We start from the raw sequence: 11,641 nt of genomic DNA on the forward strand, positions 1-11,641 counted from the left end.
CTTCACTTCCATGGGACGGTGCAGAAATGAAGTTTATAAGACTTCTGCAAAAGCTTTACAAAATAAGCAGTTTTTGCTGCCAGTAAGTTAATACCATAAAACACAAAATGTGCATTTTCTAAATGACAGAGACCCCAAGATTACCAGGAACACTTATTTCACATCGCAACTCATGAAAAAATTTGCATCTTTTTTAAAAATGATTTTTTAAACCCCAGTATTAAGAGAAAAAATAGCATTAGTGCAGACCGAAAACTGTAACACAACATGTGATTTTGCCTTGCACGTGTACAAATGGTGATTTTGGAGACGTCTACTCAGCAGCTTGGAATGCCGCGGTGTTATTGTCAGGAGCTGACCCGGGTTTTTTTTGTGTGTCGTTTCATTTAAACTCTCCTGAGGTTTTAATTGGCTATATTGCCCTGTAAAGATCGCTCCCGCTTGATTGCCCCCATTATGCGCTCTTATTCTGTGGCATTCAAGCGAATCATCCCGGCTCGGCTAGTTAACACAACAAAGTAACCGCAAATCGTTAGCAACGCAAAGAAGCATGAGTTTCAACTCTTTAGTCTAAAATCATTTTTTTAGACGATTCTGAGGCTGATAACTAACTAAATAAATAAATAAATAAATACATCTACGAGGCACAATTACGGCCTACTTCTCGCCCCCGCCCCCTTTTTCATTTCTGGGTACATTTAAAAGTCTCCCACCAACACACGCAGCTGGAAGTTGTATGACGCAGATGAAAAGAATGTGCCCAAACCAATCCTCTAAAACACCAAGGCAAAACAAACTAAAGGTTTATCTCTACGATTTTTGAAAAGACGGGAGCGACAGTGAGTCCGAAGCTCTTTATTCCCCTCTGTTCAGTCGCCCACAGCATCCCTGTGGGTTATCTGTGTACCCACAAATAGATGCCCCAGATACTGTGGCTCTGAGTTTGTTGTACTTAAAAAAAAAAAAAAAAAAGGAATGGCATGTTAGCGTGTGTGTTTAAGACACAGAGCTCAGAACCAATTTGATTCACTCCTCTCCGCCGGTGCAGCTGCGAAGCGAAACTCTCCCTCGGAGATGTGGACATGTGTCCGCTGTTATCAGTTTAATTACAGTTGCTATGGCAACAAAGTACCCGTGCTTGGTAAAAGCCAATGAGACATTTGCAACAGCGAACACAATTTTCAAAACAGCTTGCTTGCCTGCACAACAAAACACCCCCACCCCTCAAAGAAAAAAAAAAAAACGCACTTTCCAAGTTAATGTGCCCGGTCTGGTGCTCCACATCCCCTTTATCTGCGTCGTTCAGCGGGAACATTTTGAAGCTATCTATTAAAGCCAGGCACAATAACGGGAACACATTACGTTGTCGACAGCAATAAAAAGCAATGAAATAACCGCTTTGTCGAGGCCCATTGGAGTTAATAATACGCAATACTCACATGAATACCTAGCTCCAGTTACATGTTAACAACAGTCGCCTATACCCTCAACACACACACACACACACACAATTATATTATATATTTGAACTCGTGTAAATCAGGTTAACTTCCTTACCGAAACTTTGATCCCTTTCCTGCATTTGTTGACAACCGCGTTCACCGTGCACACAACAAGTCCGGAGACGAAACTGTCCGCTCAGTCACTCACAGTTGCTGCGGGTCAAGTGTGCAGCTGTATGTAAAACCTGCCCAGCGCTGCCGGCGATGGCTAGACTGTATTGTTCAGAGTGACAGGCAGACACACACCCCCCTAAAAAAGAACGCCCGGAATAAGAATCGACTCGGCTGCTTCAGTAAAGAACGTGACTCACGTTTCTCACAACGGGGACGTTTGGTTCTTCTCGCCGAGCCTGCCAGTCGCTGCTTTGCAAGCGCTACGTGGAAATGACTGGCGATGACAAAAGAACATTGAAGAATGCGATATGTCGCCTGTGGATTTCACTGTTTGTTTAAATGCAGTTGGTATTTTCCAGTATTTGGGGGAGCCCTCTCCCCTTTTATGCACACAAATGTACCTTTAGTAAGCACCACAACTAGAGCATTTAACAATAAATAAATTATACAAACATATCAGTGCTTCAACCCTACCGTGCCTCATAGCAAATTGCATTCCTAAAGGTTAAGCATAACAATGTCCTTCTCCGGTTCACCCTTTATCTGCTATTTAAGAACGCCGATGATGGTCGAGTCGCGGTGTTTGGCAGTCTAGATACAGATAAAAGAAAATCTGCATGTCCTATGCCAGGTGAAGTAGTCTATACAATGTATTATGAACCCTGCGCATGCAGTAGATTGTGCTCCCATCACGCAGAACAGAGGCGTTACTCTGCGGCGGTGAATAGGTCTGTTACATTTTAGGATAAAATAAAACAAAACCTGATCAGAATGCCGAAACTGTTACGCACAGCGCTAAAACTGTGCATGCTTTGTGATTGCTAGCACACGCTAGCCTCACATTTAATGTAATGCTGTGTGTTCTGTTCTTCGCCCCTTTCTATTGGAGATCTGCCATTCCAACAGTTTCAAACATTAACAATTAAGCAATACTGTTCGAAATGTCTCCTTAACAGATATTCCAGTAAGGTAAACTGGTAACCAGTAAGATTTGGGAACTGGGACATTTCTTACTGGCTATACGCAATAGGTAAAACAGAAGCGCGGCACAGATATGCAGCGATTATAGAAAATAATTATTTCATTATTTGACTTTGTATTTAAACCGACTGTGTGCTTGTTTTGCTTGAACCCACACTACCAGTTGAAAGCCAGTGTCGCGCTGAGACAATGCTTGCGGTTGGTGAAAAAACTGTTTTGTGCATATAATATCCCATATTGCAATAAACTTATACAAATAACAACATGCACAAAGGGTTAAACTGTTAACATTGTCCGATATTTCAGTAGCAGCGTCTCTATACCGTTCAGTAAACAGTGAATTCAGGCAGCTATGCTATGTAGACTCGTCGTATTACTTACCTTCTCAATTAAGCAATACCAAGGAGACGGTTCGAAACACGCACATGGGAAACAGCGTACCTTCCTCTCCTCTGGACGAGCTATCATAAAAGAAGCATTTTCTCGAAACGGATCAGAGTTGTTTAAGTTTAAAATAATGAAGTCCACACGGATCTGTTGCAGTAACTGCGATGACCTAGCCGAGCTACAGGTGCGCTCTCTCCTGATGTGCTCTGGACAGTTTACCCATCGTCAGTGTGCGAGGGATGAAGAACACAGTCAAGTCGAGCTTTATCAACAACAGCAAGTGATCCAATCCCTCACCGGCGAGAAACTATACAGCAAAGAAAAGGTCACTCGTTCAGTTATTACCGAGCTGCGAGTCGAGTACGAAACCACACACACACACACACACACACACACTCTCTCTCACACACACACACTCACACACTACAGGGTTCTATCAGCGCATACAGCAAGCCCATTCCCCGAGTTGTTATAATATTTACTGTGAGATAATTGGAGGACAGTGGCGACTCGCAGTCAAGGTCCAGATTGCACGATGATGGTGTCGGCTGGAGCGGTTAATAATCGAAGCAGCAGCTCCCGTTGGCGCGGCGATGGTCTGTGTTCATAAGATAGCTGGGAGCCAGGTGGGCTAGTGAAAACCGGCGAGTCACAAGGCTCCAAGCATATAATGGATTAGCGTTTTAAACTCGAATTTGAATGTTTGAGGTTCTGTCTCTTCACCTTGAAATACCTTACCGATCTACTAAAACGCAAGAACAGACATTATTATTATTTATTATTATTATTATTATTACTATTATTATTATTACTATTATTATTATTATTATTATACTGCTGGCTAATTAAAGGGAGTTACCTCTATTTAGCGGTATATTTGCTTCACAGTTTTCATTATTTCCTTCAGAAGCGTAAAACATAAATTAATATAATGTATTGGTTTGTGAACTACATCGCTTCTTATGTACAGATTGTGTTTACTCTCTGGGTGTATAATTGAAGCAAGGTCTTATAAACATGTATAATTCAGGGTATCCAATCTTGAATTAAGAAAGTGCCATGTTAGTGTTACAAAACTGAGAAATACACACCTTGAGTTTCAGCCCCTTCAGGGACACAAGGAATCGAGCGCTTGTTCAAACGGTTTCTTCTTAAAGTACATTTGAGAGCGACTCAAGTATCACCAGGAGGAAACTGACCATTTGGATGAACAGATCCAGCCTGTCAGTACATTTTAAAATCCTGTTTCGTGCACCTCATTGCAAAAATAAGAAAGTTAGCACGGTCCCCGGTTCAAATCCCGACTCACTGACTCACTGTGTGACCCTGAGCAAGTCACTTAACCTCCTTGTGCTCCGTCTTTCGGGTGAGACGTTGTTATAAGTGACTCTGCAGCTGATGCATAATTCACACACCCTATGTAAGAGCTCACTACAATGTGCCACGCTAACCGCGTCTCAACACGCCAGGCCCTCGGGGGTCTTTTCTGTCCCCGGCTGCAGGAAAACGATTGCTTTTACATCTTAAAAACAAGTTACTACTTTGCATATAGCAGACCGCGTGCTGGTCAACAGCTCTCCAGCGCTATAGGGCAACAGCAGGTAGATACAATGTAAATTTATTAAGCATGAATGCATAACAGCACACACTAACAGGTACGAATTCGCTTCTAAAAAGCGTTGCACAAAAAAACCGAAAGGGTATACAGCTGATTTTGCAGATAACTTATTTTGCCAGCGAGTGTTTTAGTCTCTGCACCGTTCACTCTTTTGTCGCTCACTCGTTTAATTGTGCCTGAGAAAGAAACTTTGCACACCTTCCTGTGGTATCAGGACTGTTCCGTGTTTAATAGCTATAAGGTTGCACCCCTCGTGTTTTTACAGACCTTACAAAACATATGTAATGACAAAATACAGCTTTAACAATAGCACATATAAAATTGGGGATTTATGATTTTAATGAAGCCTGTTAAATGCAATTAGAAACCTGTCCGTTTCATAATCAACACTGAAACGTACCACTGAAATACCTTGCAGAAGGCGGGTGGGTATAGCTGCTGTGCACTTGCTTGTAAATGTCCTTGCCTCATTTACCATTGAACAAACACAGATAAACAGCAGTGAAACTACAAGCTGTGTGTTTTCAAATGTATTTTCAATAAGCAGATTCTGCCAGCCTGCTTTTGCAAGAGTCCATCACTGGTATTGCTATAGAACGATAACGGAACCAATATTAAAACAGTAACAAATTAGCCTATTCAAACACCTCCCTCTTACATTAGCATAAATATTCCGATATTCGAACCATCGCTGCTTGAATCGAGTCCCGCGGAAAAATAATGACCATGTTCTATTAAAAAAGGATTGTACCAAAAAGATTCAAAGCAATCCACAGAAACAAAGCACGGAGATACTGCACACAGGTACCCAAAATCATTTTACTGTCCCGTGCGGAATGACTAGGTGAGCCACGTGCTCAACGTTGTGCACTAGAAAGGCGTTTCCGCCTCTGCCCAGAATGGTGCCACCCTTTAGAAAAGGGCGTTGCAGCTTTATAAATAGCTTGACAGATTATTCAATCGACACTAATTAGTTTAATTAGCATGATGTGTCCTTTAACACCGCTCTAGGTAATAAACTAGGTAGAATACTCTCAGCTGTGAATTAGGACAAAGAAACAGAACGGGGTCGATAATCAAAATTCTTGGGATCCTGAAATGTCACTGTAGGCATTCGTGCAGTCTGTCTGAGTGACTGTTCAGGTGCTCATGTTTCTGTTATTATTATTATTATTATTATTATTATTATTATTATTATTATTATTATTATTATACACAATTGAACAGATTTGATTAATGTGTTGACACCATTTATTACATGCTTTAATCTAACCTAATCGATAATCTGTATTTATATAATCGTAGCCTGTTTGATACCAAAAAGCCATAATGCACTGCTATGATGTCACAAAGTCATAATTCACTGCTGTGATGTCACAAAGTCATAATTCGCAGTTCTGATGTCGGAACTGTGACAGATGGCTTTCCCTGTCAATCACATGCTGTGTTTGAACTCAGAGAGAGAGAGAGAGAGAGAGAGAGAGAGAGAGAGAGAGAGAGAGAGAGAGAGAGAGAGAGAGAGAGTAAATTGATACAAATGAGGATAATTAAATTATGTTCAACAATATGTGTTAATTTTTTTTTTAAACAGTGTTGTGAAAAGCACTGTGCTGTAATTCACGGAATGAGATTAGTGCATCTAATCTTTGTTTCAAATCGTTCTGCTAATTGAATTCTGCGGTTATTCCTTTTTCCTGTGGTGACATCGTAGTCTAATTACCGTTCTGTTTGGGTGTTGTGGCAATACAGCCGGCGAGCAGCGAAACAAACTCTACTGTCGAGCTTCTGTCCACAGCACCGCGCGTCGCAGTACTTTCTACTTCTTTCACCATGTCATGACTATTTTCTTTTTGTGAGTGCGTGTTCCTTTTATACAGCTAAAGAAAAGGAAATGGCTAAATTATATGGCAGGCCACATTTCTGAGCATAAGAGAGAGCAAGAATGGAATTCATAGTTAGTATTCACATCCATGCCATCATTTCCCCCAAATGTAAGGATAATTAGAGGGGTCATAAAATGGTCCTCTTTTCATTATGACTGATGAAATGATTAAAGCCGACAGGGTATTACATGACAGTAATTAGGTTTTGTCATGAATTAGATTGTTTGAAAGCAGGCTATCTTCCCAATCATGTAATTTACTGAGAGATGTTTTGAGAGAGAGAGAGAGAGAGAGAGGGAGGGAGGTAGAGAGGCGCACGCACGCACGCTCGCGATCTGTCTTTTATAATCATGTGAATTATTCACAAGGGGCCTCAATGCCTCACACAGACCGCTGGTGACGGCTACGCAATGAAATACAAGCCCGCGCAAAGCCTACAAGACAGGTGGAATGTAATCATTTTCTGCTGACACCTTTACAAACAGACACAATTAACACGAGGCAAACTATCGCTGGTTATTTTTATTTATATTTTTTGCCCCCAACGCAACCCTTTCCAACTCTCAGGGAAAAATAAAAAAGAAAGAAAATAAATTGCGGTTCAATTCGAGCGACGTCTTTAACCGGGCAAGCAAATAAACAGTTTAATTACAGGCTCATAGAGAGAGAATAAAAAAAAATCTTTCAGAAAGGATTGAAGTAATGCGCTATTTCCTCTTGTGATTACCATAACGCGAGCTCCACGTCAACGACTAGTCAGACTTCATAGGTAAGGAATCACTTAATCCACCCTCCCCTACCAACTAAATAAAACAGGAATTCAGCCTTTATCTTCCAATTCAGTACCACACAAGAAAATAAATAACCTACCTTTTTACAAAGAAGGTCTTCCTCAGAAATAGTTTGTTTTTTCTGCCACAGAGGGTGAAGGACTTTCTTGAACCCCAAGTTGTTTAAGATGTAATTAAACCACATGAATCTGTCCTTGTATTTTTATTTATTTTTACTTCTCTTCGCACCCCAAACCACCGATTTAAAAATAATAATAATAATAATAATAATAATAATAATAATAATAATAATAATAATAATAACAATAAAAAGAAACACGAATATTCTTTCAAATGTAGTAGTTGACAAAAATAATATATAAAAAAATCTTACTTCATGGTACCACTGCTGGCTTGCTACTGTGCTTTTTCCATTTAAAAACTGAGCAGCAGGGATAAAAACCAGCACCTGTCTTTGCTTTCTCTCTCTCTCGCCTCTCGGTCTCCACCCTCTCTCCCTCTCTCTCTCTCTCTCTCTCTCTCTCTCTCTCTCTCTCTCTCTCTCTCTCTCTCTCTGCTGATCAGAGCTGGCCGTGGTATCTCCTCGGTATTTAAGAACCTCCTGGGGTCCCTAGCTAGTAGCCTCCTTCTGCTCCTCCATGAAGCTGACAAGTGCTGTTCGAGAAGGCTATACATACTGCTCTAATGGACCTCATTAAGCTCTACTTACAGATGTTCTCTAAACATAATTGATCTGCGGTGAGATGAGAGGACTGCAACTTATTCCCTAGCCCCCAATTATGGTCGGGTAATTAAATCCCCAACCTCTCCTTTTTTTCACATTCACCCTTCTAACATTCCAAAATATCAAAGTATCTCTTTTTCACAAAGCAATTCGCTTCCCTCCCTCCCTCCCTCCCCGGACCGGACCGGACCGGACTCCACTCACAGAATTGACAGTCAGATCTGTCAGCCTTTGTAGTGACGCCAGATTTAATAGCACATTTAATCTGTTGACAGGCAAGCTCTGTCCTATTCCCTTTCTCCTCTTGTTTTTGAAACAGGGAAAAAAGAGATGAGGAGGAGGGGGAAAAACCCCTAACTGATATAGTTTGTACTTCTGATAAAAGCTCCCAGTGATAAACCCTGGCAGGGGAGGTGTGTTGTTTTCCCGAGCGTCCTTTTATCTTTGTTCCTTAAAGTTTCCATCGGTGGAATTCACAATGAAAGGGGAGGGAAGGTAACGCTCTGAAACGGTAAGAAGAAACGCAGGGAAAAAAGCAAACAAATGAGATGACACCGTCCGCCTGGGACAGATGAAGCCAAACTGGTGCCTTTATAATGCCAATCAGCATGGCTGGGGGGGGGGGGATGCTAATGTGCTGCTTTGGCATTTAAAAGGAGAAGATATTTTGCTATCCTTGCTGTTAATGGATGATATTCATTCCGAGCGAGCGTGCGTACACCGCAGTACATATTTGTATTAAATTTAATATGTTTGGTTTTATTTAAATGTCTCTATTTTTAAGGGACCAAGAGGTTAATGCAAAATGCTTAATTGATCGTTCTGAAGGCGTAAGGGGAATGATTTCAATTCGCAACGGAATCGTTGCCGTGTGTCATTATTAGCAGATTTAACTGCTTGAAGAGAGTGTCTGTCAGAATAAAGGTAGTGGGCTCGGCTATCTCATCGATATCAGCAGGCCAGTGAGGGAGGGAGCAGTTCAGTCTCCATGGCTAACCCTAATCCTTTCTCTTAGGGGTGAGGGAGCAGTTCAGTCTCCATGGCTAACCCTAAACCTTTCTCTTAGGGGTAAGGGAGCAGTTCAGTCCATGCCTCAGGCCTGCCCTGGACTGGAGGGAGCACCCTTTCTCTTAGGGGTGAGGGAGCAGTTCAGTCTCCATGCCTCAGGCCTGCCCTGGACTGGAGGGAGCACCCTTTCTCTTAGGGTGTGAGGGAGGGAGCAGTTCAGTCTCCATGCCTCAAGCTTGCCCAGGACTGCAGGGAGCTCCCTGGTAATGTAAAATGTAACACATGTGGCGGTCTCTTGAGTGTTTGTGTATCTGAAGTACAAGATGCGATTGGAGTTTTACAGATTGGTTTCCTAGTTAACCAGCACGTTTATTTAAAAGTGTCTGCACACCCTCCTCATCCTATTTCTTGTTCTCTGTTATGCTAGCGTTGAATATGTATTTCACAGCATACTAGCAGCTGTTCATCATGTATTCCTGTAGTCTGTGCTGGCGGTTCCAGTCACTCAACTCAGATACCAAGAGACACAATCGTGGTCAACCGTGGAACCACGGAATCAGAGCGGTCAGCAGGTTTAACGAATGGTGCAGATCTTAATAAACTATATTATAAAGATGCTAGGTGTGTATTGGATTGTGGGTTTTGCTTATCAAATCTCTCAATTTTACCTTTGTTTTTCTACCCAGTTATTTTTAAAGAGGTAAACAGACCCTTACTCGTCAAGCCTGAACGCGCTTTGCAACACTTCATACGATCTTAGTGTTCAGCTTTTGCAGCTTTTCTGCCCTCCCCTCCCTCTGCAAACCTTCCGGTTTCCTTTCCTTTTCTTGGTACGACCACCCCATGAACTGATTGAATTCAGGTCAAAGTCAGAAAACCCTTGGCTTAAAGCATTAGGAATTTTTATTTTGGGATTTAGGGGGACAGTGTGTGTAATATTTAAAACAAACTCATTACTTACAAGCTGGCCTCTGGATCATCAATCAGCTGCGCAATAGAGATCACCTTGCAGAAGTTTGTAGAAACTCGGATAAAACTCTTCAGCACTGAACAGCAGAATGCCAGGAATACAGTAGAACGATTATTGGAAATGTCCCAAAAAAGAATATCAGATTTTTTTTGTAAATTCTCAGCAGCACCACATGCTAAAATTAACTCGTCACAAATGCAGTTAACTGGGGGCGATACTAAAAACACACGTACACAGTGACATTCTGGACGCGCTAGATGTCCCTCATGAAAAGATTCAGCAGCATGACACCGGAGCTTGTGACTGTGCTAGTCTACAGCAACTGCTGTAAATAAAACACAACTGTTCAAGCTGTTTTCACAAGTAAACCTTTCTGAATTGTAGTATTTAAGGGGATGATAACAGTAGATACGTTTTAGCTCTAAATGTTTAATGATAAGCAACCGATTGCATGTCTTCCATCATATACAGGGGTGCCAGTTTTGTTCAATGGCTTTCAGTACCCTCACTATAAAAACTGTTCCAGCACCATTGAGTAGTGCTGTCTGTGCAGTAACATTAAAATCAAACAAGCCTTTCAAACATGAAGTGAAAAGCAGTACAGCCATTTAAAACATGTGGGGGATTCATGCTAACGTTGTGTGTTTTTTTATTTTTATTTTTATTTAATGAAAAATAAAGTATGCCATTAAACAGTGAAACCAGGGCGTGTGCATTTATCAGTGGAGCAAAGTGGTATAAAGTACCAGTGCTGAGTCTAATGAGTGGCCTGTGGTGCTAACGACACTTTCTAGTTCGTTAATGCCCTCTGACAGCTTTGCCTGAGCATTCCTTCTCGCTATAAGCAGACGAGGAAATCATGCATTTGCATGTAAGCACGCCTTTCTGCTGTAGGGCTGGCTCTGTATCAAACACATCTTGTTCATAAGCCTCCTTTTAATGTTGGACAAAACACTATAAACACCTGTTGCCACACTGTCAAGATAGCATAATTGTAATTCGATGTGATGAGTCTGTAACAGGTTGGAGGCTGGGCACGAACCGGCGGCCACGCACAACGCAAGCAAGCATCTTAACCACTGTGCAAAAGAGCCAGGTTTGTCTGCATTCGTGGTATTAGAGCTTTTGACCTCATCTCACCAACAGGGGGAAGAATCTATAACCGCAGTGCATCACACAGCACTGCCTGTTTACAAGTCTGCAAGGTACATTTTTTGTGTGTGTTTCTCGTGAGCCACTAGTCAGTTTAAAGTCTTGGAACCTGATGAAAACATCTGCTGAAACGTGTGTTGACTTGAGTAAAATTTGAGCCAGGGAGTGGAGGGAGGGAGGGAAAGCCAGCCAATGAACAAAGAGAGGGTAAAACAATTTTGAATCCTACAAAATGTGACTCTAACTTTAGCGGAAGCATATAAAAAGTCATTTTCTATAGCGTGAATTTATATGGGCTCTGATTTCTCTGCTGCAGACCTCTGATTCCTTTGTTGCAGTGGTATGATAGCCCTGTGTTTCTCTCCTTCTCCCAGTTGTACAGCGGAATGGAAATGTATACACTTAGTAACAAGAGGAACGTCACAAAGCATCAGGCTGGAGGAGTCGATCTGTCTCGCTCCATTTTCCCTGTCACCCCTGTAGCCATTTTAATATTTTTCCAGTGTCTCTG

At 41.7% G+C, this 11,641-nt stretch overlaps 1 protein-coding gene across 8 annotated transcripts in view; it reads right to left on the reverse strand.

The window, feature by feature from the left end:
• LOC117416103 (LIM domain only protein 3-like) overlaps positions 1-7,767 on the reverse strand; it is a 42,488-nt gene extending 34,721 nt beyond the window's left edge. Inside the window, exon 1 of one of the 8 annotated variants that reach the window (XM_059026894.1) lies at positions 7,650-7,767. Coding sequence is in view for 1 of the 8 variants with exons in the window: in XM_034027157.3 (XP_033883048.1) it covers positions 1,558-1,582 (25 nt within the window). In the remaining 7 variants the exon portion in view is untranslated. Of the gene's footprint in view, positions 1-1,557; positions 1,785-1,813; positions 2,259-2,978; positions 3,310-3,466; positions 3,563-4,075; positions 4,205-5,260; positions 5,485-7,355; positions 7,629-7,649 lie in introns of those variants that run through there. The other 7 variants (XM_034027159.3, XM_059026897.1, XM_059026895.1 and 4 more) reach the window with 7 other exon arrangements.
• Positions 7,768-11,641: the final 3,874 nt, after the last annotated feature.

The sequence above is a fragment of the Acipenser ruthenus genome, chromosome 7, assembly GCF_902713425.1.
Source record: "Acipenser ruthenus chromosome 7, fAciRut3.2 maternal haplotype, whole genome shotgun sequence".
NCBI lineage: Eukaryota > Metazoa > Chordata > Actinopteri > Acipenseriformes > Acipenseridae > Acipenser > Acipenser ruthenus.